At 43.3% G+C, this 27,246-nt stretch overlaps 1 protein-coding gene across 1 annotated transcript in view; it reads right to left on the bottom strand.

The window, feature by feature from the left end:
• Nucleotides 1-20,454: 20,454 nt before the first annotated feature.
• Nucleotides 20,455-27,246, bottom strand: part of SIAH3 (siah E3 ubiquitin protein ligase family member 3) — a 48,230-nt gene continuing 41,438 nt past the window's right edge. Inside the window, exon 2 of the mRNA XM_074931488.1 lies at nucleotides 20,455-21,119. Coding sequence (XP_074787589.1) covers nucleotides 20,526-21,119 — 594 coding nt within the window. The 3' untranslated portion in view covers nucleotides 20,455-20,525. The remainder of the gene's footprint in view (nucleotides 21,120-27,246) is intronic.

A 27,246-nucleotide genomic window follows, 5' to 3' on the forward strand; every position in this document is an offset into this window, starting at 1 on the left:
CAAACATTCTACTAATAAATAAGTGAGCATTAAATACATGTTTAAGTACTCTGCTGAATTAGGACCAAAAGCCAAGAAGTTCAAACCGCAGAAAATTCATATGGCGGAATGAAAGAAAAAAGGAAAGTGACTAATCTATTTTTATGTTGTTGTTGGCAATAAGTAAAATGAAACCCTGTGGGATTACATTTCACTAAAATAAAATGCACAGGAGAGGTAGCAAAAAAACAGTCATGAGTCAGTGACCACATTTCTTGACCCCTTTCGCGTCTGTGTGCACTGGCAGGCGAGAGCTCTGCACAGCCCCACAATTTCCATATGCTCTGGGACTGATGCTACTGCTGACGCTGAAAACTGTTTCTGCGTGATCCATGTTTGCAGTGTTATTTCCTAATATCCCATTTGCTTTTAGGTAGAAACTGTTGGAGAAATTAAGTTGCAAGCAACCAAGCTTGAAGCAATATTGCAAATGGCACTAAAGGTTCCTTGCAATATGGTACAGCTTTCAGAGCAATATACTCTAGTTTAAAGGGCAGGTGACAAAAAATATCTCCGCTGAGTTTTCCCCTTCTGCTTTAGCAGCTCAGATAAATTATAACATCTCTTGTACTCCTTTCCCCTCAGAGTAGAACTTTAATTTTAAATTTCATAGTATGCTGGAAAGAAAAGAAACCCAAATGACAATAAATCTACTAGGGAAAAGAAAACGATGGAGAGTCGCTCCAGTGACTTCTGAACGTTAGAGGTGTCCACTTGATTTCATGGGTATTACAGTTTCGAAGTGGTCACAGCTACCTCTCTTGTATTACAGTCACTGCAGTTCAGGCATGAAGGTTTGGCTTCCAGTTTTCACTTTAACCTTTTCAAATCCAGAATGAAAATAAAAATTAAAAAATAAAAGCTCAGCTAATAGCATATTTCCTGGACTTTGGCCTGCCAAAGCATGCAGACCATGCTGGGGACTCACACACCATTTGTCTGAGTGAGCAGTAACAGTGGAGACAGAGCACTGAACATAAAATTAACAAATCATTGCAGTCTGACAGGGTTTAAGTTTACTTTTGCTGCAAAGCATGCCAAGTACTAAAAAAGAGGGCACCATAAGCAACAACCTTCCTGGATACCCCCATGCCTTGATTTCTCACTAGTGACCTTGTAAAGCAATTGGATATTGTCCTAAAATACATGCAAGGAGTTTTGGGCTCAGTGTGAGAATACTGAGTGAAATCAAATGGCCCTTAATTCTGTCAAGCAGCTCAGACTAGACAATTAGTTTCTTCCTGGCCCAAGAATTAATGAATTCTGTACCAACAGTGGCTGGAAGCAGGAGCTTTAAGTCGGGAGAAAGTCTTCGTCACAGGGGATTTCTCCCCTGGCTTACTACCATGATCCAGCCCTTTATGGGTGAGCACAGAGAATTTGCCTTTTAGAGAGTGTCAGAACTTATCTCTTTATAACAAATGAAGAACTGGGAGATGGTGAGAGGATGTTCTAGATGTCAGACTCCAGGAACAACAAGAAATGTCTCTTTGAGGCTGCATCCTTTAAAATGCATGCAGATTTAACTATACTACTCAGATACAGGTTCTCAAACATGTGGGGTTAGGGAGATGTGATCCAAGCAGAGGATCACAGTGATGCTGTGTCTGTCGGACAAGGGAGAAGTTTTTCTGCCTGAGTGTCCTCTCTACCACCAGGGAGTGATAAGGCAGGCTCAAGCAACCTGAGTTGGAACTACAGTATAGAAACCATTCTGATCCGTCCCTGAAACATGTCTCTCTTGCTCTTTCCTTAGGCCTCTGGGTATTTCTGATGCCATCGGTGGAGAAGACTGATGTAGGTATATACACTTGCTTCACTTTAGGAGGATCTTGGGAGGATTGACCAAGTCTGTCTGGATTCAAATGGCAAGTTTACAGCTGAGGTCCCAAGCTCAGATATGGTTGATGTTATCCCCAGTGAAGGCAAATAGTCACCTTCAAGGTGCAAGACCTCTCCTAGGACAGTGGTCCAAAAGCAGTCAGATGGGGGAGATGCTAAATGTGCCCATTTCTACCCACAGACAATAAAGGGAGGTGAAAGTGGGATGTTCAGGAGGAGATGACTGCTCTGTTGGCACTTCAAGCTAGGTGAGACAAATCCCTGGCCCTTCTAGACTAATTAGTCCCATCCCATCCCTCCAGGTCAGCTTCACTGATGGAAATCTGTGATGGTCCCCTCATGTCAGCACACCACAGAGGTGGGTGAGAGCGCTGCCACTTCCTAGCAAAGAGTAAACCTCTGCAAGGTGCTCATGTGTATACGTGCATGTGCAGTAATAAGATCCCATGTATTATTTGGTTTATACTGAGTGCCTAATAAGGTGCACGTGCTCCTGGAAGACCAGGTGTACTAGCTAGGTCAAGAGCCTCAGGTCCAGCTCAAAGGAGGAGGGTAGGTGACTCCAAGGATAGACTGAAAGAGCTGAGATGTGATATGATATGATGAGTGACTAGCAGCCAATGGCCAGAGCACATCGAAGAGCCTTTCCCACTTCTCAGTGGAAAGGAGGTGGTCAGGCTCTAGCCTCTCATCCAGGCAGACAGTAAAAACCTGAACCATGTTTCTTTTCCAGGACAGTCACAGCTGTGGCCTGTGTAATTCATCATTCACTGTCCTCACATGGACGCCCTGTAAGTGCATCCCACCAAAGACAAAGCTATTCAGGCTAGTCAAACCAAAGAAATAATCACTACTTGTAAGATTACTGCAAGCTGATTTTCTCATTAAAATTTCATTAATGTCTTTTTTTTTTTTTTCCCCTGACTGTGCTAAATCCCATACTTCTAAAAGCACAGTGTTCCATTATATTTCCATTAACACTAGCCACCATATTAATAGCTTGAAAACACAGACTGGTACATTTATGCTGCTAATGAGCGCCACCCTCCCCTTTTCAAAACATAGTTATGCCATGCAAAATAAATATTACAGCTAATGCTTTGCATTCCTCCCATGCACATGTTTTAGAGACATCAGCAGGGTTTCCAGTCAATCTCAAAGGTCTCATCCATGTTTGATTTGGAAACAAAACAACACTGAGTTATTATTGTCTCCATCTGAGCACAGTCAGAGTCCGTCTTACAAAAAAAAAGTGTCACATTAATGCAGGCTGCTACTTTGTCATCTTCTCTGGGCTCTGAGAAGGGTCATTTCACAAGCAGGGGCTCATTCCGGTGCACCTCAGTAGGATTTGCTGAACCCTCCAGCGTCATGGGTTTCTGCAGTGGATCCCCTGCCCTGAGGTAGCTGCAGTTCTCCAGGAGGGTTCCTCTGCTCCACCTTGTCCTCCAAAACCGGCCTTTTCTGTTGATAACCTGCAGCTCCTTATGGAGGCACTGGTGAGCAAATTTGTCAAGGAAGTCCCTCTCTGTGTCAGGGAACAGTTGGCACCAGTGGGAACTAGAAAATGCCCCTCTGCTCTGTACAGTCCTTCCCTGTTCATTGTGCAGTGAAGCCTTCCATGCCTGCCTCTGCTCTCTCTGAGGTGTCAACCAGGAAAAAGTGCACCGGGGGCTTACTGAAGTGAAGGACAGTGGGGGGATGACAAAGGGGAGAGCGTGTCACTATGTACCTATGTTGAACATCTTCTGAATGCTTATCCCACTGGCTGCTGCCTGTGTTACAGGGCTGCCTCTGTCTCCATCCCTGGAGGACATCAGCCATCCCAGGCCCCAGCTGCAGGGTGTGGGCTCCTTAGTTCAAATCACATAGACACACCTCTCCGTGCTGCTGAGAAAGCAACCTTCCCAGCCCGTTCTGCTGATATTAAAGGCAGCGTTTAGGGATGTGGAGATTTGGCTGGATCAGGACCCTTAGGGAAATCAGGGTCACCCCTGGTGTGCACAGAACTTGCAGAAAATAATCCCATTTAAAAAATTGCTCCTAATGACCAGAGGAACACGCGAGACCCGGGGAGGCAGACGGGCTGTGGTGCCCTGTCAGGCCGGCACTCTCCCTGGCAGCATGCCCGCTTGCTGCCGATTCCCACCGGTGTGAATGGGAGCGGAAGTTGATAGATTGTTTCAGTGTCTTGCAAAACGCCATATAACCCCCAAAGGCTGGAAAAGGGCCCTTCGCTCAGCCTCCTTGGCTGTGTGGGTTGGCTTACTGTGCTAATAAAGCAATCAGAGAGCACAGAGGCAGCCCGCTCTTCTATATCAGTTACTGTGCAAGCAGCAGTGTTTACTTTGCTATACTTTCCTAATTAGGGAGAGAGAAGAAGCAATATCCATGCACACTATCCCCTGGGAGGAGATTGAATTTTAACACATAACTTAAGGAAAAGATAGAGTTATCTTTTTCAGGACCCAGGCTAATCTCCCCTTTCCACAGGGGGGGATTAGGGTTAGGGTTGTAGGATTTGCAGTTTTAATCAGAGGAGCCTTGACAACTTTCATTGTCTGCTCCAGATTACTCTGGCGTCTCCATATCCTCCCATCCCTCTGAATAATGAACAGCCAAGGACTGAATCCTATCTTACTGATACTGCCGGTCTTTTATGGCTTTATGGAAACTGACAGTACCTTAGTCTGCTGCCTCTCTTTTTAGAGAAAAATTAAGGTTTCATTGGCATTGAGCTTTCGCCCTACTCCCTTCAATGACCCAAACGATCTGGAGAACTTAATGAACTTTTTCCTACTGGTGTCAGGAACAGCACATCCAGTCCTGTCTGATGTGGGTGATGGGTGATAGGTGGCCCAGATGAAGAGAGGAGAGAGGAGAGGAGAGGAGAGGAGAGGAGAGGAGAGGAGAGGAGAGGAGAGGAGAGGAGAGGAGAGGAGAGGAGAGGAGAGGAGAGGAGAGGAGAAACTGATGAATGATTATAGAGGGTTTGTTTTGGGTTTTTGTTTTGTTTTGTTTTACCTGCAGGAGTAATGCTGTTAGTAGAGGTCAATGTATTTTGGCAAATGGCTATTTATTTACACAGAATAGAAATTAAATCCCATTCCCCTCACTGAAGTAGAAACAGACACACCTGGCATTTTCCTGGCTCAGAAATCCCATTCTGGTGAGTTCTGTGACCAAAAAAGTCTTGTCTCTGTCCTTGCATGACCAACCTGCCATGATCCACTGACTTACTGCTGCCAGTGCCCTCACAGGGCAAATCTAAGGGATCAGCTCTTGCTTGTGCAATCAGAAAACCCCATGGCCTGCATTTATCAGAAATAAGCAGACCTTGAGATGAAGATAATTTTCTTGGTTGAGGATCTAACACAGTGTCCACCTACCCAACAACAGAAAGAAGTTTAACATTTATTTCAGCTGGGATGCCCGAGAACAAAATGTGTTTAGGCAAGTTACAGAAATAATTTTTTTTTTTTTTCTAGCTTCCTGAAGAATATGTTTTGTGGTCATATATTGATTTTGACTGTGTTTTCTCATTCTGCTTTAGTGAAGTTTGAGGTGCACTGTCTGATTATAACCTTAAGGGAAGGAAACAAAGGGGGAGAAATACAGAAGACCTGAAAGCCCTGATTTTTTCAGTCTTCCAGAGCACCTTTTCAATCTGTTTTGACATAATTCTCTGATGTGCAAAACCATCAGAATCTGTGGAATTTATTCTAATGGGAAAATTAAAGCAGATTTCAGAACTTCAAAAATTCTCGTGACACCAAAGTGAATGGCCACCCTCCAGCCATCCCTTGTGCTTTGCACAGCCAAGTGCTTCAACCTGCCCTGCAGCTGGCCTTGAGTCATAGCTCATCTGATGGTCACCGCTTATCCCCTTCATCCTCATGAAATGAATACTCTAGGTCATGTTTAACAGGTCTGTCCCAAAGATGACAATAAGCAACCCCAGAAGAGAGTTGAAGAGAGGAGGTAGGGGATCTGTCTGTATGGGAAGTAGTGTGTACATGGGAAAGAGCGTGGCTTGGAGCTATTGGAGGCAGGACTCATGGAGATGTGCAGCAGGACTCAGAAGCTGAGGACACTCCTGGGTCCAGTTATCTAGGTGTAAACATGGTGAAAAAAACACCCTTTCACCTTGGTCTGAATGTGAGGGTGTCTGGTATCCCACATCAGGACCTCCTACTTCCTAGGGAAAAGAGCCTTGAATGATTTCTCCGGAGCAGCAGTAATCCAGAAAGGAGGAAAACACATGCATAGAAGGTTTTCTAAGTAAAAAAATTAATTACTCACTCAGCATTGATGCATTTATATGGATTGCACACAGATGTGCTAAAGTTTGGTCTTGGATACTCTTAGCCTAGGGATACCAGAATCTCCATCTACCAGTGCATGGGGGCTGTTCTGTATTCCCTGAAGTGTCCTCATATGGCCAAAAAGGGCCCTAAGGAGCTGGCATTGTACTTCCTGGGACAAAAAACAAAATTTGCACAAGACCCTCTTGTAGCTGTGCAAATCATTTTGGATTAATCTCAGTCATGTCAGTGATCCTGGCAGGGTGATAACTGGCCTTTTTCCAATTTCTCCTGTATTGCTTGATGTACGACTGATCAGCTTTCAGTCAAAGCTGATATTTTTGTAAATAAATCTGGAAGCAAATTGAGTTTACATTCAGTCTCTTTTTCTATAATGCAGTTTTCATTGATGCAATAAGTTTGCAGAATGAATTTCTTCTAAGAGTCTTTATTATATTTATGAACAAGAGCAAGTCTATTCCACTGGAGCATTTCTACCATAGTATTTTAAAGACAGAGACATTTTAATATCTCGGTTGCTCTCATTAAACTTAGTGGCTTAAAAAAACGTGACTCCATGTCCAGTTGCAGGCATGAAGAATTTATCATCTGTTCAAAAATACTCATATCCTTCCTGAATCCACCCTTGTTTTGCTTGTAGCTCTGGGAAAGCCACTTCTTTTTTTTTTTTTTTTTTTACAGATGTCTGCAGCCTCCTGCATTACTCTGTCACTTCCAGAAAATAGGATTTCTCACCTACAGATGGTGAGGAGAGAGGAGGATAGCCGTGAACATTAGGTTGAAATTACTTGTCAAGTTTGATCAATTCATAGAAAGACAAAAATCCCTTTTGAAAAGGCACAGTTGATTTTTGAAGATTAGTAGCGGTGTCCTCGCAGCTCCATTGTTTGAGTAAATTATACAAGGGTGCAGTTTATTACCTAAATGAAAGATACATTTGCATGTAGATGGTACATAAATTATTTCATTCTGCACTGGACGGTGCAATAAACAACCCCTCTCCTATACACACACGCACATAAATGCACACATGTATTCACCTATCCGGGACTTATGACACAGGGGGTGGTTCTGTTCTTTGTGCTTTCTTTTCCCTTTTATTGCCTTGTAAGTATTATTATTTGACAAAGCACTAGGGAAGGAGTACATGAATCTATTAAAGATAACAAAGCTCCATTGTGACCCAAAACTCAGGAAAGCAGACAAATAAATCTTTCATAACGTGGAATGGTTGGTCCCTAGCTCTTCAAGCAAAGAAGGAGTTGATCTCGAAATGAACACTAATCTGAATCCTGCTGTTCTTGTGGCGACTTCTTGTTGCAGCAGTTTCTTCTTACAATTTAGTCATGTCATGATGTATTAATTACCATCTGTGTGGCTTTGTTTAATGGGAGCATTAAGAGACAATACCTGTTTTGTTCCCTCCCAGAGTAGTATTTATAGGAGACAAGTCTGCGTGTGCCAGAAAACAGCTCCTGATCTGCTGCACGCTTTATGGTCCACCGATGTAGGCTGCTAACAGGCAGGCAGTTACCTGGCTGCCTCTGACAGAAAAAAGAGATCTGTTTCATAAACACTTCTAGCTTCCTGCTCTGATTTTCAGTCTGGCTTCTTTCCTTCAGAGATACGGTTTGTGCAGCCCTGTGCTATGCAATGTCTTCATCATGCCCAAACCATTCGGTGATTTTGCCGGGGTGCACCAGAGCTGGGGGTGGCTCAGCCTCATCACCAGCAGCTGCATCCAAGGCTGTTTTTCAGTTCTGCAGTGCCCATGCTGCTCTCAGATGTGAGAAAGGCCTTCCTTCTGCCCCATCTCTCTTCCAGGGTGGTGGGATGTCTCATCCTCAGGGAAAGACTGTGTGTGATCTATATGTGCAGCTGAGGAATTGGGTGTCCCATGAAAAGGAATGTCCCAAGATAACCTGAAGCTGCCAGATGGGTTTCAGGAGAGGTGACCAAGCTGAAGACAAGTTGCTCCCACTGGTGCCTGCAAAGGAGGACAGGCTGCATCATGTGTGTGCTCCTGGGGGACAGTGTGGAGCCTTTGAAAGGGCCATGAAGCTGCAGAAATGTCCTGGGCTTGCAGAAAGGTCCAGCTGGAGCTCACAGTCCATCTCTTGCACTAGCCACATGTCTAAGCTTTGGGCTGGAATAAAAAAAGTGTGGATGCCTCAGCCCCCAGCACCTATAAATTAGGGAAAATCCAAGTTCTTCTGTATAAGAAATATCCTGATTCCCCATCTTGGGTTGTATTGAAATCCACCTGAAATGTTATGAAAGCTCTCTTTGACCCACTTTGTCTGCCGATCACGTGTGAACAGCCTCGGGAAAAATAAAGCAACTCTTGCTTCTAGCGGTTTTCTCCTTTATCCATTAACATTTCGTTTTCCTAAGATTAAGGAGAAAAAATTGAGGACCCAAACAGCTTCATGTTTATGAACACTTCACAGCAGAAGAAAGAAACAAAATGAAACAACCCCTTAAATTACTGCATTTTCAAAAAGAATCATCATCTCATTGTACACTGTGAGCCAGGCCCTCATTAGCATCCTGGTCTATTTTTAGCCCCTGGTCTTGCTGTGCATGAAATTTGGCTGTATTAAAGGAAGTACTACACTGCCTTCCCCAAACATCATTTTGGTCCACAAAAAGCACTCTGCCCTTTCCTGCCTTATGTTTTAAGGCGCAATTGCCTTCTCTGCAAACTAGACACTGCTCTGCAACCACCAGTGTATTTGTTCATGAGGAAGTGGAGGAAAATCACTTGCCAGATCTCCCTCCTCCATCATCAGCTCTTTTTTTTGTGTCTGCTGTGAAGAATGTTGTTAATCCTGAAAGAAGTGGAGTCATCCTCTTCAGACCTTGTTGAAACAGAGTCTAGGATTGTGCTGGCAGGCCAGAGAAAGCAAGGACAATGGAACATAAATTCTCCGTTTGCTGCTGAACTGGAGACCAATGTTAACTCACAACCCAGGATGCTCCTTCAGTAAACTTTTGTTTTTGTCAGGCGGTAAATGAGTGGTCTCCCTGGGAAATTTCAGCATATGGCAGGGGTCCAAGCACAAGACACCCCTCGCTTCTAGCCTGCAGTGTTTAGGGTAGGTTTCACTCTGGTTTTCCTGGACATTTGAGCCCCCAGCAAAGAGCAGAGGTTGATGTGAGCAATGTAATGACTTTATTCCTTTCCTCCCAAACTACGTTTGTACATAACTGAAACGAGTCACATCCTCAAACTGCCCCACTTCCACCCTCTACAAGAAAAACTATTGGTGACTTGTGCAGACACAGGCATGTCTAAAATCAGAGGGGACAACATCCATGCTTCATTCATAAGGGGAGAAACTGGTTCTTTTAGTCCCTTCAAGTCCACTTTCTCTTGCACATGTGGCAGGGAATTTCAGATGTCTCCATTTTGGATCACATACAGTTTTCTTTCACCGTTTTCCTGAGTTTTTTAACACCAGCTCGATGTCCTCTGTAGCTAGCTTCCAGAGGAATGAGTGGTAATGAGGCAGTAATTTGTATGAGAGACAACAGGTCAGCTGAAGGTACCCTGCTCTGAGAAGAGGGTGGAAGTTGCTCCAATAAATCATGAATATTCATATTACACATCTGGTCAGTTTTGATCACTCAGCTCTTTTCAAGGCAATTTCTATCAAGCTTCATGATTGCTTGAAACAGGTTTTGGCAATAAGAAAGCAAAGAAAAAGACTGATGTTAAAAGGAATTGACAGGCAATAGGGTTAGAGATCCTGCCCAATTCTCATCTTGCAAATAACCAACCTGAAATTAAAGAATTAATCCATGAAGGTCCTTGACTATTTATGGGATAGTGCTAAAATACGTTCCCTGTTAATTGTCCAGAAGAAAAAAACAAACAAGAATCAACCCTCAAAACCTGCAAGAAATGAGGAGCAGCCTCATGTTGTTTCCATTTAGTGAAATGACAGAAAGATCAGAAAATGCCAAGAACCTCTTTCTTTTTCCCCCCACATGACCAGCTTCGGACTAGACACAGGACCAAAGCTCTGATTCCCATATGGGTTTTTAAGCTCCCATCACCAAATGCAGGCAGTGCTGAATCCAGCTCATCAGGGCAACTGGGGACAGCCCATGCTGGGAGCACTGGGACCTGTGTTTTGCCTTTGGTGACGGCGACGCTTTTCTTTTCAAACTGGTTGTGACTGTAGAAGATTAAAGGTAGGCAATAACAAATTGTAAGGCAAGCTTTAGCAGGCAGAGCACTTCGGCAATTGTTCTTTTCTTTCTAATATTTAATTTCTACCCTTTCACGATGCACTACCCTCTTCATAAAACTAGCCCTCCAATGCAAACATGTGATGCAAGCTGAGAATGCCAAATAGGATTTAATGGCATTTTTCATGGCAGACATTGTGAAATGTTTTACGGATACCAATAGAAAGGTTTATTGCTGCTCTTTTAAGTAATATATCATCATAAGGATTTCTAGAAAATTATATACACTGGTTCAGATTAAGAAATTCTCTCTGTGGTACCACTGCATGTCAAAGCAGAGCACTTCATACAATGTAATATATTAAGTCAATGTCAAATATTTGAGGGGGACAGTGGAATATGAACATTATATTTCAAAAAACGTATGGAAGAAAACACTGCTTAGGATTTGTACATTAAATTTCTTACCTATTCCTATGTCATTTTCTTTACTTAGTAAATTTCAATATGGCATACCTGACCTGGGTTCAGGCAGGTTATCTATGCTTATCTTCAAGTCTGTGTTTAGTCCTTTCCTCTCCATTGAAATGCTTAAGCATATGCGAAGATCTCTTGACTGAAGCCCTAGGAAAAAATTGCTATGCATTGGTCCTTAAATGAAGCAGCTGCTCTAGGATCTCATGTGGCACAGCCTTGTACTGCTCACCCAAAAAGCAACAGTTTCAGTTTCTCAAAGGATTAATTTTCTTGAGGCATTAGCAGAGTGATACTGCTTGAATTTGGAAAGAAAAGAATGGGCTTTTGAAGATGCTGTCACTGATGCTTACAGATGGACACACCTCAGAGTCTCAAAGGTTAAGCTAAGCATTTAGATTAAGTGACCTGAGCTGTAATTAAATCATGGAGTAGTCATGTTCCAGAAACCCCTTTTTTCCGTAGTCCTTTGCTGAGCTTCAGGGATGCCCACCAAGACCCAAGCACTCCTTAGTGCACTCTCTGATGCTTCTTTCTAACTGAAACTGTAAGCCTGTCCTGCAATCTCGTGCTAGTTTTCTGCCTGCTGCACGCTTCGCAATACCTTGCGCTAGTTTGCCTTGGGGTTAAATGTGTCTATCCTGGGAAAAGACACTGTATTATGACATGTGGCATATAACACAAGGCTAAAGAGATATGCAGGATCCCCTAACCCTTTGGGAATATGAAGTCTTGTGCAATTATGTTGATATAACATAGAGGTGATTTGGGTTCGCTTTTTCAGCTGGAAATCTTTCTTTTTAGAAGAATTAAATCGAGGGCCTTTAAGGACTGCAAGGGAATGCAATTGCCACCTGTGGAAGAATAAGGATAGTTTTTGTGGGGTGTTTGAGCTGAAGGCAAGACTGCTTGTGAGGGAAGGAGACTGCTCTGTGGTGGGGTGATGAAGGGACAACCAGCTCTTCTGCCTTGGGGGTGGTGATTCCCTACCCCATGATGGTGTTTGAGCTGGAGCTGCAGCCTGAAGCCTATGGTCTGAGGGACTGAGGACCATTCATTCTCAGAATCATGCATCACCATGACCATAATCAAAATCTCCCCTGACAAAGTGATTTGAATGCTGTCATCACCACTGGATGGGAAGAGAGCAGTAAGCCATAGGCATTTTAGTGACAGTGAAAATGCTTCCCAGTATCACCACTGTTATTTCTGCCTTTCCCTAGAGGTCCTGAGAGCAAACATTTGTGTAGCTAAGGAGTCAGGAGGACCTCTCCTGATCACAGCCTTGAATGGGAGCTAGCCAATAGCAGCCACAGCCCTTTTCCAATGCGCTCCCGCTTGACAATAAATAAGTCCTTAAGCCAGCTCAGTTAGTGCTTCTCTGATCAGAGACAACTGCCATGAGTCTTTTAACATGCAATTATGCTTTGAAAGGTCACTCTGTGAAAATGGTGCCATGAGGCTCCATGTTTATTGACTCCTTTCCCTGGGCAATTTGCTCAGTTTACATGTAATGAATAAATGCTGTTCTTGGCTGCTTCCCAGCCCAATGGGTCTGAAATCCAAGCTGTGTCAGCTTTCTGCCAGGGCATTATCACCAAAACTGAAGGTTGCTCCAGAAAAACCTCTTAACCTGTAGCCTAGGAGTGTCTTTTTCCTGTCACATTTGCGTTTGGGCACTTTGCTATAATCCTCCTTATCAGCAACCCCTATTTCTTCTTGTTTCCAGCTACTGCTGGACTGCACCACTCCTTGTATCGGAGTTACGTTTTGGTGCCGTTTTGTCCCACTGCCAATTTTTACCTGCGATGTAGCTCCTAACTTAGTTGTGATGATTCAGACCTGTCTCTAGAAGTGGCTGTTGTGTCTGCTCAAGGCAATCAGAAGAGAAAAATGTTGGGTTTTTTTTCATGTTAGACAGTATACCAGCCTTGTAGAAGGCTGTAATCTGTAGGGTTAATTTAGCTCCAGGATGGGCAGCTGACCCACCATGGGCTGAGCAAGTGACTTAACCTTGTAAAGTGGTGGGACTATCATGGCAGGATGGTTTCTGATGCTTGTGCTGGCTCACCTGTAGCCAGATCACAAACCTCACAGCAATGCAGTGTGAATGTAATTGCTTTACAAATTTAGGGCTGTAAAGGATCATTCTGATCTTGTGGCTGAATGGTGCAGATTGGGTTTCTACAGCAAGCCTGCACCTGCGGAATATCATCAAGTCTGGAGAAAAACTACACTGTGCCTACACAGAAAAGCAGTCATGTCAGTCACTGAGGAAGTGAGAACCAAAAGTGTGGTCCATTTGACTTGATAGCCACTGAGTTTTCATGGGATGTGCAACCGTCACTGTATAGGGAAAACTCATGAGTCATGGCAGGGTTTTCACTTAGGTGGACTTGAGTGAAGACAAGTGTATTTTGCAGAAAGAAATCCTCTATTTCTCTCTGGATGGGAAGAGCTATGAAGTTAAGGTTTATATTCAAAGACTTCTCAGTATTTAGGTCTGTGCTGTTTGGAGTTTTTCTCTATGCACAATGATGGGCCCTTCAGGACGGACACCCTCACGGTTCTTCTGTGCCGGCCTCAGTGGCCTGGGCACCTGCGTGGCTGGTGACTCCGATCTGCTTTCTCCAGGTTTCCAGCTGAGAGAAGAAGAGAAATCAGGAGGCATGGGTGAGACGTGATCCAGCACGGGCAGTACGATTAAGTGCTCATCCTCAATACACTAAGGATGTATCTCATGCAGAAATGTTTTTTCAGCATGATTTCTCAGTGTATACATAGCCACCAGTCAACATATGTCAGTCCTGCATAATAGGTCGGTGAGTTTGCCGTAACCCACAGCCTGGCTGTCAACATCAGCCTGTACAGATGTACACTGCTGGAGGGCCCAGGTTTAATCTCTGCCAGTTTTCAAGGCAAGAGTTATCACACACAATTGCTGTACAACAGCAACAACAATTTACAGGCTGTCAGGAATGCAGCCAGTCCTCCTCAGACCTGGGGCTGTCTCTTGTCTTCTGCCAGTCCAGCAGAGGAGCCACGTGCAGGCTTACCCAGAGGAGGCTGGATAAATCTTGGCAGCTCTCATACTGATCACACTGTTCAGTGGATATTTCTACTCTTTATACAGTTTTGGTTAAGTATTTCTTTGTGAAAACTCTGTAAGTGACAGAGCAGGGGCTGTGATGTGCCAAAGTTCAACCTTCTGTCTACTGGCAATCCTTTTCCAAGGACACGTCACAAGTAACTGCTGCCCAGAGGCAACAGCAATATATTTTTTTGCGTCACTCAGGACTCTCCTAGTTATTTTTTTAATTCAACATTTCTCTGAATAATCAGGGTAGCCCTGAGACTGTCACGCTTCTGAATATCTTCTTCCACATCTCAATATGGCAAAAGCACAGGCATCACCCGAGAATCATTTTGAGTAATGATCCCTTTCACTATCAGCTGCTACTTTTAAAGATGTTATCCGCCCTAAAAGACCTTGCTGCATTATTATTTTATGTTGGTATATTATATGATTATTCGTTTATATTACTGTAGTTCCCAGAGACCTTTCTGTGGATCAGTACCCTACTGTGGAAGGTGCAGTAGCTCCTAGCCATGTTTTGTAGACTGCTGTCATTATCATAAGCCAGAGAGAAACCCATATCCCAAAACAGAAGCCATCTGATAGAGATATGAATGGGCCTAACGCTTCTGTGCAGGATCCTGTTTTAATTCTCAAAGCTAAGAGAGGGACTCGCATTGATTTTGGCTGCTGTTGGGCTGAACATCTCTTAGAACTGATGGCATCCAGTTCTGTGGCCTAGCAATTCACCACAGTTTATTAGGAGAAATCCATACAAACCTCTGCAGGTGTATCCAGTGCTCCTGCTGTGAAAGGCAGGGGCAAAGATGTAGGGCTTGCCTGTGTCCCTCCCGTGCACACACATTGATGACCCTCGCCGAGCCTCAGTGGAGCCTCAGTGTCTCATGCCCTAAAACCATCGCAGCTTAAAAGTCAGTATTAGTAGATTTTTAGAAAACAGTCTTAAAGCCATCAAAGGCTGCAAGCCAGCTTCTTGAGAGCTGTTATCTTCAATAGTTGAAGCAGGGATTGTAACACGGAGAAAGTGTCTACATAAGGTTGTGCTTGCAACTCTGGATTCACCCTGAACAGATGTGAGGTGTAGCGCTCTCCCCACTGTCTGCTGGTCAGGTAGTATGGTCTGAAAAGAAAGTTCCCTTCCAGACTTGTTTCATACATGACAGTGTCTGCTTTCCTTTTAAAGTGGTTTCCCTTAGCAGAGGAAGGGAGAATATCTGAGTTTCTCCTGAACTCAAGTCAATAGGGCCTGACTGGCAGTGAAATTATTCTTGCTATTCAGACATTCAGTCTGCAGCAATAAGGAAAGTGCTTTTAGGATCACCTGAAAACTTTGCCCCACATCTTGCATTTGCATTTGAATAAGTTTATTTCTTTGTCTAAAAGCTCTGATTTTTCAGCCTTCACTGCATGGATGTTGAAGCAGTTCATCACTGTTGCCATGAAAGTTCAAAGCCATTTATCTTCAATAAGGTTACTTGATGCAATTTCTAACAGCAAGAACCCCTCAGTCCTGGGGCTTTCTACAAGATTAAGTGATGTATTCAGATAGGCAATGTCTCAAGAGGATTTTCAGTACCTGGAAGATATGAAGCTCAATCTAGTTGAAGGACAGCAGGCTTTGCAATTGGTGTTTCCCATTTGCTTCCCGCTAAGGTTTGTTAGGCTCTTTTTTCGAGCTTGGCATCCCTTTGTGAAAGTACTGCAAGAACAGCTACCTTTGCATTGGATGTTAGTCCTTACCCTTCTCTTTAAGATGATCACTGCCTGCTAATCCTTCACATGCATTTCTGGAGGGGCAGAGCCCAAAGAGGGATAAAAGAGTTATGCATTAGTCTGTTGTTTTTGTGCAGTGAGAAAGAATGAGTGATCGTAGTCCTAACCATGGGTATGAGGTATAGGTTTAATCTGATGTCAAAGATTTTTGGGGTGTTTTTCAGCTAACACTTTCCTACCTCAATGGGAGCTATGCAGGTGAAAGACAACAAAACTGTCAGATACCAGGACTTGGAGGAACTACTGGCAGCTGCAGGTAGCTGGGTACCCACCGAAACCAGAGGAGCTGTGGGACAGAATTGGGGCTGGGTGTCTGCACTCACTATGTGACATCGGGGCCATCTGCACACAGACCCACAGTGCCAAGGCCTGATCCTCTCATCTGCACTGCTCCCAAGGCAAGGTTTCCAGCAGATGAGAGACCCTTGTGCTGGGTGGAAGGTGCTAATGTGGAGACACCTCTCTGCACAGAGCCTCAGCTCCCCACTGGCTTGCTGCTCTCAGGAGGTCTGATCATTTTCCTGACAGGCCCCGCAATGACCTAACTTCAAGTGGTGTCTGTTGAGTAATGTTTCTGTCCAGTGGTTGAGCTCTGCCCTCGGTTGCATGTGCATGTCTCTGGAGCCTGCAGACACTGCCCTGTGCTACCTTGTTGTGAAACCCCCTTGTCTTCTGCAGGGTCATCTCTGCAGAAGATGAATCATCTTTTTGTGTGAATAGTTCTGGTGATGATACATGTGGCAATCTTTGTTTTCCGCCATTCACTCAGATGGTGTGAGCATGCGGAGTTAATTGGATTTAAAAAAAAAAAAAAAAAAGAACTAAAAAACTTATGCTTGTGTTGAACAGTTTTAGAAGCTGCAGCTCCTCCATGTGAGAAGGTGTTTCTCATCCACCTGAAGCAGGAGTGCATTTCTGAGTCTGCTCTGACACTATTCTCTGATCAAAGTGTTTTTCAGATATGTTATGGGCTAGAAAAGCAGATAAATCACCTATACTACGGTACTGTCAATTGGGTTTCATTCCTCTGACGCCCAAAAGAGAGAGCCATGCTGTAGTATCCAGCAATTTACTGTAAATCATTTTGTTATACCCATTTCATTGTCTAGAATTTACCATCCCTCCTTTCTCTAGTAGCTTACTGGCCTGTATTCATAAAGGATGGTATGAAACAGAGAACGTGATATCAGAGTCCAGTGGGAAGAGGACTACTGCCCTACTTCTCAGAAAGCCCTCGGGCTGGCACTGGCACAGCAAGATCCTTTGTCATCTTCAAGATGATGAGACTTCGGATGCTTCAACTGATTTATAAGGAGTCATGGATATATGATGTGAGCTTAATTCATAATGGGATTGAGCTGAAAGCACTAATGCTGTTTTACTGCAGATCTGACATTAACATTCACACTGTGTCTGATGGATAGTGCAGAAGAACCAAAGTAGGTTTTCTAGTGGGTCTGGTAGAAATCCGTCTGGCTAAGTCTGATGATATTGTTGCTGCAATTTACTAATCTAGGCACAAGAAGATCCATCCATGAAGACAGATATGTAAAAACTCTAAAAAACCCTACCAACCCACCATTTTGTCTATGTAAAAAAACCCAAACCAACCCCAAAATAAAGAGGGAACGCTTCTCTCAGGTAGGTAGAAAAACAGAATTTTGCAACAGCTGCATAGCAATTTTTTGAGACTTCATTTTCTCCTGCACCAAATGAAGGGTACTTCCTTGCTTCAAAGAGATGTAAGGCTGTGTTCTTCATATTTTTAAAGGAATTTGGAGTGACTGGGTACAATACATTATAAAGATGCTAAACATTAGAGTACAAAATGAATTCTAGAAGTTCTGATTTCAGCCCAAATTTAGGAAACCAAGCTACAGCTGCCTTTCAACCATGAGTAGCTGTAGAAAGTGTTGTTTTATGGGCACTGAAAGAGTACATGTAAATTGGATTTCATTGCTGATCCTACTTGGCAACATTTTAGGATTTCTGTCTCACAATGCAGAATATTTGCTTCACCTTTGCTTTGTAGCAGTGAAGGGTTGCTCATAGGCTTTGAATTATGACAGAATTAGAATGTCCTCTGTGGTATAAAGTCCTTAAATATACCCTTAAACGTTTGAGTTTTATGTTGAGATGCTTATGAAGGCTGGATATAGGCACCCATATCTCTTTTCTCCCCAAAATGTGTCCTTGTTTTCTGTACTGGGAGCCTTAAGGGGCAGATTTTCATCAGTATTCCAACATATCTGGATTTCTGAAAACCGTGCTAGACCTGGGGCTTTGCAGCAGTGGAGAGAACCAAGCAAGGAGGTTACCCAGTTAGCTGCAAAGAGCAGTGAGAACAATTTAAGTAATGTCACCCAAGAGGCAAAAGCAGGAGGAGGCAAGCTTGAGAACGGGCTGAGAAGGGTGGCCACAAGATGATGGGGAGGACTAGGAAGGAAATAGACTGAACTGTTTTTGTGGTAACAAGAAAGCTCTGGGAGAAGGACACATGGGATGTGAGGAGGTCTGTGTCAGGGATGTCACATTTCCACTGTGTTTCCTGCCCCATTGAAACCAGAATATACAGGATACTGTCAAGGGATGGACATGCCCATCCCAGAGAACTACTATTGTCACTTACACTCATCCTTTGATCAGGGGCATGCCCGAAAATACCAACAGCACATTCTTCATTTCAGTAGCTATTTCAAGAACAAAGTTCTGGAACAAGTGAATACCTGAGGGGTACCCTCTGTAGGACTGGTGGTAATCAGGTAACAAAAGCAGCATTACCACAGTGTACAAAGAGCTCAGGAAGTTTAAGCTAGAGGAACTGTGTTTATTGGGGTTTTATTGCCTTTGACTTGCTTTAATTCAGAAGCAGAATATTTGCTGGAGGAGCTGGAGAATCCAGTTTCAGTCCACAAAAATGCCAGTAATTTATTTATTGCTATCATTTAGGGAAAGGGCAGCAGTTGCTGGTTCTGAATATTTAACATCGCAGGGAAAAAGCAAGCAAGCCACTCTGAAGCCTGCATGTTCCAGTGAAGCACTGCAAACCAGCATGTCCCCCTGGCCCCCCAAATTGAGAGGTGGGAGAGCTGTGAAGGTATGCCTCAGCACACTCTTACAGGGACTGAAACTTCTTCAGGCCTCAGCTTGCGTGGTCATGAACAGCCTGTTGAAGAGACCCTAGCTCCTCTCTGAGCGGTGACCTGCTATGAAAGCCCAGGTAAGGAGGGACGCAAGATACATCTGCAACTCAGAAAGCATTACCTGCATAGCATTCATCCCAGGAAAATTGCAATTCGTTTTACTTCACACATCATTTATAATAATTCCCAGGAGAGCAGCAGGTGAGAGAGATTAGCATCAGTTATTTTGCTACCCAAAGCTAGCTACAACAAGGTGCCTTTTGAAACACTGAAGGACTGTCCTTAGCTCGCTTCCCCCCTTCCTTTGTTTTCCAAGGGACTCGATCAATGAGCCATTCTAGCTGCTAACTGACCCAACCCACCAGATGTTTCTCAAAAAAGCATTCAGGAGCAACCAGGCCACAGCCACACATGGGCAGAAGGGAAAACAGGAAAAGACAATTTCCCATGCTTCTCATGTGTCACACTCACTGTAGAGCCCCCTCCTTCAACACATCACCATCTGCGGTGGAATTTCACTGCTGTTGTTGGTTATGGAGGAAACATGCTTGACTGCAGATGGGACCGAGTGTCAGATTGCCAGCACCTGCCTCTGACTCTCCCCAAGGACCCATCCAAGGGAGAAGCTCTTAGAGAAGCCCAATGCCTCCTTGTGACCACGGCCATCTGTGAAAGGCCCTCAGCAGAAGAAAGGGACCATCACCACCCCCCGCATAGCCAATTTGCAAACAGATCTTCCAGTTGCGTTGTTTTAAATCAATATTTAGCAGCACATGCTGTGGGTCGAAGGGACACAGAATTCAAGAGCAGGATCAGTACACAGCTTAGGACTGTTCTGATACTTTATTTTCTGGAAATCTCTTTTTGAATGCTTGAGGAAATAGCAGCTAAAAAGGTAACGCCCCAATGGCTGGCTGTGGTTATATCCATCCCGGAGACAGACCAGCTAGCAAGCCTCTCACTGCCCAATCATGATACAAGAGTGAGATTTAACCATGCTCAGAGTGACCACCCACTATCTGTCATCCCCAATTTAAGGCAGAACAAGGCTTTCCAGACCCTGGCTCAGCAGAGTTGCTCACTTTTCTTCTGAAGCTTTCATTGTCTGGGTGATGAAGGTTGGTTCCTCAGAAGCTGAAGGGAGCTCTGAAACTGCAGACTCCCTGGGACTTGGTTGTGACCACAGGGTAAGAGTTAAATCACTATTGCTAATATGGAAACCTGGGTGCTCTTGTCCCTTCATGGAATACTTTACCTTCTACCAGGCACAGGGGCCTCCTTAATACCAGGCAGTTAGGCAATGAAGGAAACACATTTGCACAGCATGCTCAGGCCAAAGGTTTCTAGGAGTCAGCCTGGGTGCACTTTCCAGGAGAAAGTGTTGTTTCCAGTGTTGCTGAAGGTCGACAATAAATTGATTAGCCTTTTTAAAATTTCTCATAAAATTGTATTAACAAAACAGTAAATACATTACACAGAGACTGTAACCACAGGATGTTTACATAATGCCCACTGTGGACAAGTACTAAATACCATAAAAGACCTGAGACCCCCCCAAAAAGTCTGTAAGTTCTGACTCTCACAAGGCAGCTAGAGCACCATTGTTCCTCCTCCTTCTCCTCTTCCTCTTCCCCCTCACATTTCATCTTCAGCGTTGTGAACTTTGCTGGTGGTTATTGCAATTCCTATCGCTAGGCTTCCATTGTCAGAAAAGAGCTGAGCCAGGGAAGTGTTCAGCACAAGGCAATCCCCATCTGAAATTACAGAGTCAACACACTCCAGTACCGACCTGGGGGTCGCCTCCCACTTAAGGCGCCTCTGGTTCCTGTTGAGCTCAAGCCGGTAGGTGAAGTTGTCTGCTTGGGTTGGCGTGCCAATCAGCATCATCGTGGCAAAGAACTGGGGGTGGCCTTCATACTTCTCCTGCTTCCTGAGGACCAGCAAAAACTGGTGGCCAAGGCAAGAGTGCATGATGATCCAGTCCGTGGGTGCGGGCAGGTGCATGTCCGTGGCCAGGAAGACAATCTCTGCCCCCTGAAGGATGTTGATGCGGTGGGTCTGCCTCAGGTGGGACACCACCACCTCCAGGTGCCCTTCCCATGGGCAGGAGTAGAGTGGGCATGTGCAGGGAACCAGCTGGGGATCATGCACTGCTTCATGGTGATGGCAGGGAGGAAGGATGCCTTGCTCCGCGGATGTCTGTGCACCTGCACAGCGGGTCGGTGCATACTACAAGAAGAGAGAAATTAAATGTGATAGCAAGTGGACCAGAAACCAACACAGATATGCAAGGTGCAGACCCTACAGACATCAGTCACCTAATATCCCCCCCTAAAACAGCACCAGTGGGAATGCCAGGAACTCACCACTCTGGAGATCAGGGGCAATCCAGACCTGAATCTGCACAGCAAAAGGTGCTGGCAGTTGCCTTGTTCTCCAGGATAAGGGAGAAATCATTTGAGCCATGATAAGTCACTTCAAATGAAAGTGATGTATTTGTTTAAAGAGCAATTTCATTAGTTTTTGGGGAAAAATCTGATTAAAAAGAAGAGAAAGCCCAACAAAGCAAGGACAGCATGGGGCATTTTATATAGTTAAGGCTCTTGTAGCTCAGAACAAGGAAATGAAATATGTATGGCTTTATTATTCTTTAATGAAACACACTGGCAAAAACAGGCATTTCTCCTGAAACAATATGCTTTATAACACCCATAATTTGTGAAATAACAGTTTTTATTGTATACGATGCTTGCTTCTTTTTTTTTGTCAGTGTATTTGTGTTTAATTGATGCACTTACCTCCATAAATCTTAAATGGCTCTTAAAGGTGGATGGATGGCAAATTTAGGGCATTTTTATACTAAAGTAAATTTGGATTAAGGTAGGGCAACTACCTAAAAAGGCAGCATCTCTTGCAGAAAAATTCCACATGACTAGGAAGCAAACCTCTCTGATTCTGTCAGGAGGATGTTGAAGAGAAATGAGTAAGTCTTATTCAACCAAGAGTGTATCCACATGTATTGTTATTCAGGAAGAGTAATGGCTCTCCACAATAACTCTGCTCATAGACAAACCCTAAGGCACAGACATGCTGGTCATGATTCATCCTACCCTTTTTTAAGCATTTACTTCAGCTATCCAAGACAGAAACCTGGTTACCTTAGACTGCCTCTGCAGTCAATAGAGTGAGGCAGTCCTTCTCTTCTCTGGAGTAATTCAACTCCTAAGAGTGACTAAGGCTGAAATCCAATCTGTCTAGTTGTATGTAAATTTTACATGTTTAAATATAAGAGGACATTGTCTTTCTCTGAACTCCTTTGGAAATGCTTGTAAGGAGTATGAGAATCAAGAGAACATACATATGTATGTACATTTTGCTTTAACGTATGCTTTAGGAAGATTCATGTAATTCCCTGAATACTTCCCCATGTTTGCTCATTTTAACGTATGTACCCAAAATTACAGGGACAACAGTATGGTTCTATCATCTAACAGTTCTCTTTCATGCCATGTACAAGTTATAGCCGATTTGTGCTTTATTCAGCTATTTTTGAGCAGAGATTTTTTTTTTTTAACCAGTGGCAAGCATAATCCCACATAATAGGTGCCAGATATGTTGTAAATGGTGTGTTGTCTCATCTCTCTATGCATACTGTGATGCCTTTCATTACAGCCTTGACATGAGAGTAAGCATTCCTACTGTAAGCATTTTTTCCCACCAGAACTTGCACTTTTGCTTTCTAGGATGTTTTGGAAGAATTGGGTCAACTGTCCTAACTCTCAGATGACCAGAGCTTCCTTGCCAATGAAGATGACAAAGTCCTGGATCTCCGTTCTCATTTTGCCAGTAGCTGTCAAGGCATGTGATGGACAGAGAAGGGTTGTGATTGCTGCTGCTGTGAAATTCATGGTTCTTCCCAAGGCACCGGGTGTCCTGTTTCTTATTCCTCTGACATTTGATATGAAGAATAATTGGCTATTTAAACCCTATTATTGAACCTTGCAGCTTTTTCTTTTGAGAATTTTTACTTGCTTGTCTCTTCCTCATATTTTATTTGTTTTGCTGTATAAAATCCAAGAAAATAAACTTTCCAAGAAGATAATGAATTGAGGACAGATAAATGACTATCATTGTCTGGGAAATAAAACAGGTCATTATAGACTAATCGAGGTTTGTGGTTTTAGCTGCCTCCTTATCACAGTGGGATGGCTGGTTCACACTTAATTCTACATTAATTTTTGCATCCCATTAGGATGAAAGTTATGGTTAATTTAAACTCTTTTTGGTGAAGGAAGCTACTGCAATGGCAGATCGTAAAAACCTTTTAAAAAAATCCCTGAAATGCTAATTGCCTCATAAAATGAATTCTGATCTCCCAATCTAATACAGTGGGTGTGAGCAATTACTTTCTCTCACCAAACTGTTAATGCAACATTAGTGATTATACTAATTAAAACTAATGAACTCATACTCACATGCTGATAAACCTCTCAACCACTCGACAAGTTCCAGCCTTCTATCAGTTTTATTTAACTCCTCTTTAGGAAAATGAATCTTAAATTAACCTCTTGAATAACATTCAAAATTAGGTTTTGAAATGTGAAGTTTTATAGACTGTGTATAATTCTTCTCCAAAGATTACCAGAGTCAGAGAAACCATTTCCACTGAGGATGTAATTGAATTTAGAAATGCATTCTCCTAATTTGATAAGCATGAAGAGCAATGGTAGCTCATCCATCTAAACTGTATCCAAGGTAAGAAAAATATCTCCAAAAATCACTTTATGACAAGCACATTTCAATGGCTCAGGAACTGGAAAAATAAATTACTATGAGCAATTTACTCAATGTATAATTTTTTTTTTCATTTGTGATCTGTGTGTGTGTGCAAATAATTAAGAATTCCTTTTCACATCTCACATTTTCAAAACATTTCCATGAATCATTTCAGCAAAGGGTTTTTGGTCTGACTTTGTTCAGGTTTATTGAAAATTCTGGAAATCCAACACAAATCACATGATCTGTTTTTATTCCCTGACTAGGTGAGAATCATCTTCAACATCTGGTTTCTGAATGATTTAACATTCCTGTTTCTAAATTCTAAATTTTGTAATATTCTGAAAGAAAGGTTGAAAAAAATCCTTTTTTCTCTGTGAAAAAAAAAAAAATCTCATAGAAAACTATTATTTTGCTTTCACTTTTGAGGTATGAGTGTAAGTACTGGAGTGCCTGTGCCCTTGCTGATTTTTCATATGGCTGTGAATCAAACCTCTAAAACTGAAATGCAAAACGGGCATATAATGGTCACCTTGAGTGCATTTAAATGTTTGAATAAATATTTATGAACACTTTTTTTCCATGTTTAATCTGCTCCAGTATTTATTATCCATCATTTATTGCCTGATTACCTAATAAAATTAGGTTTATTATATTGTTGCATCAGTCCAGTATTATGCTCTTTTAGCCTGTTGGCCAATTTCAGTCAAATTTAACTGTGTGATAGAAGTCTTAAAGACTTTAATTTTCAACCAGTTTTGTGAGAAGAGGCAGCAGGGTAGAGAAGTATGACCCTTTCACATCTCCAGGGAGGAACAGCTTGCTGTGTGGGTAGTTTTACATGGTCAGATAGGAGAGAACCTAAACAATAGCAGTTTGATCCCACATGTGTTATGGACACCAGAGAACCCACATGAGACAGCGCCTTTATGAATAGGAGAAAGGGCTTCAGCCAGAGTGCTCCTCATTAGATGAGAGATAATCCCGCCATGAGACACCAAACCGCAGGAAATCAGGCTCTGCTGCTCACAGAAAAATTTCTTTTTAATGATGTAGCTTATTACAGTGTAATTCTTTTTAAGAACAAGTCATTTGGCAAAGAGCAATTTATAAACACATAGTGCTTTTCTTATGGGAAAAAAAAAAATGTTTATATTTGGACCTGTGTCTCAGGGCTTCTGGATCCTGCCCCAGCCTTTCTGCAGACTTTCTGCTAAAAATGAAACAACCTGCTCCAGGTGTGACTCATCTCTTCTAACTTTGATGCCTGAGCATTAAGTGTCTAACTGGAGAACATCTGCTTTTACAGCCCATGCAGAGCCCTGGAGTGCAATTTACTTCATTACAAAAGACGCCAAAGGCTCTTCCCCTCCAGACACTGCTCTACACACAGCCAGGACAAAACCCGTCCTCAGGGTAGACCCGCAGAGGTTTTTCTGGTTTCTAGACAAGGAGTAAAAGGGCATCCCTATTCCAGTCAGGAGAGAGTTGTACTGCTATGGGTTTCTTCTGCTGCACTGGAGACAACACAGTCCGTGGAGAGAGAAATGGATGCCTGTTCACATGAGGGTGTAAATCTCTGCCTCCCTCCCACCATTACACCTCCAGTCACCAATGACTTGACAGAAAATCCAGGGGAAGGTTGAAAGGTAGATCCAAGAGGTAGAGATTTCCAAGAGGTAGCAAAGACACAAGCATATCTCTGAGTCTGCAGCTGCAAAGCTGAGGCACCCAGCCAGGAGGGACGGCTTTGGTGCTGCTCCTCGTGTTCTGAGGGACCTTGTGTATTTTAACTAGCAAAAACTTTAGTTCAACTGTGGTAAAAATAGTGAAAACAGAGGCAGCAACCCATGCTGCACCCTTGCTGGCTGAGTTCCAGACACTGGGGGGTGCAGGCACTGGCTATACCACCATCCTTCAAGCACTGCTTCTCTGCTGCACATTGGTGGCTGCTGCCCTGAGCAGCCAAATGCCTTACAATCAAAGTCCTGACTTGCAAATGGAGAATTTGCTTGATGCAAACCCCTCAGGGTGAGGGAGGGTTGAATCCAGTCCTCCCACCCCAGACCCTGATGATATGGAGTATAATAAAAGGAGGGTGAGTAGCACCACCACATTATAGAAGAACAAATGCTGCTCAGGTATTCAGAGTGAAGGTTAAATGTTGCCTTTCTGCACTAGTGTTATACCTGGAGCCTGGATGCCATATTCATACTTTTATTTACAGTAACACCCATAACTTGTAAAAAATCAGCCTTTTACATGCCTGTGAACAGTGCCAGTGCATGCCAAGAACATCCCAAGGAGTGAGGACAAGGATTCGTTTCTTGCCCAGTCAATAAGGCTTTCTGTCAACAAAACACATTCTGCGAATAATCATCCTTTTCCAGACACTTTACGCCGGTGCAATTGCATTTTGTTCAGTGATGACACACAACTTTGCAAACACTCATTAATTCACCCATGGGCTGGGCTATCTGCTTGAGGAAGCCAATGGTGTAGTCTGGTGGCCATCATGGTAGGACTTCTGAGCCGGGTCATGCAGAAAGTGGCAGAAATGAAAATAAAACTGTCGGACATGCCAGCCAAACCAAACCAGTGGACAGACCTCCCCTCTCCACCCCAGCCCAGCTTTAGCACACCCTGAGATGTTACAACTTAATCCTCCTTCCAAGAGGGTACCCGTATATGCTCCTCCTGTGGATCCAAACTTTCCTCCTCAGACACAGCTTTCTTGGGGGGATTACAGAAGACTTGGTAAGAGCCGTGTATGTTCACCGTGAGACCTTTGGTGGGAGCCAGGGGTTGAGAGGGGCTGTTCTCACACCGCCTGTTACAAACCTACCCCCCGTGCTAATGCTACCTCCTGCTACAGCTGATCCCACTCCAGACTCCTACTGTGTACAACTCAGTAAAATTTACATTGTTTGGGATAACACCTGATTCAGTCTGACTTTAAAATATGTATTAAAATAGATATACTTTTACATAAACACACATACACATATTTATATATAGACTCATAACACAGGTCTGATTTAAATGTTTCTGAGAATAATGCAGTGGGGGAAAACAAAGTTTTGTCCAGGTCAAATAATTTTGGAACCCTTTTTATTTAAAAAATAGTGGGATCTGGGCGGATGGAAGCCCATGCATTTTGATGGTGAGCTTATTTTTCCTGTTCTTGTGAAAACAGTCTCAAATTTGAGACTGCATATTTTTTAAAAAAACCTGCCTCTGAGAAGAGTCCATTTTGTCATGTCTTTTTTCTCCTATGAGTCTTATTGCTGTGGCTGTCTCTCTGCATCACAGACATATGTCAGCTGATACCTATGATGTTGAGCTAAAGTACAACGGCAATATTATTTCCCAGTTTAGGGTCAAGGAATTCAGGCATGAAGAGATCAAAGATCCAAGTGTATTGATCCCATTTTGTTGCTCATATCACACAGCCCCTGATTTTTCGTAGTAGAACTGCCTCCTAGAGCACTTGATATTTTCAAAACTCAGCCTCCGTTAACCTCAGATGCAGCTACAAGTGATTAAACTATCTGCAAATCAGGTCTAAGACTTTAGGTTA

Source organism: Athene noctua, chromosome 1 (genome assembly GCF_965140245.1).
Source record: "Athene noctua chromosome 1, bAthNoc1.hap1.1, whole genome shotgun sequence".
Lineage (NCBI taxonomy): Eukaryota > Metazoa > Chordata > Aves > Strigiformes > Strigidae > Athene > Athene noctua.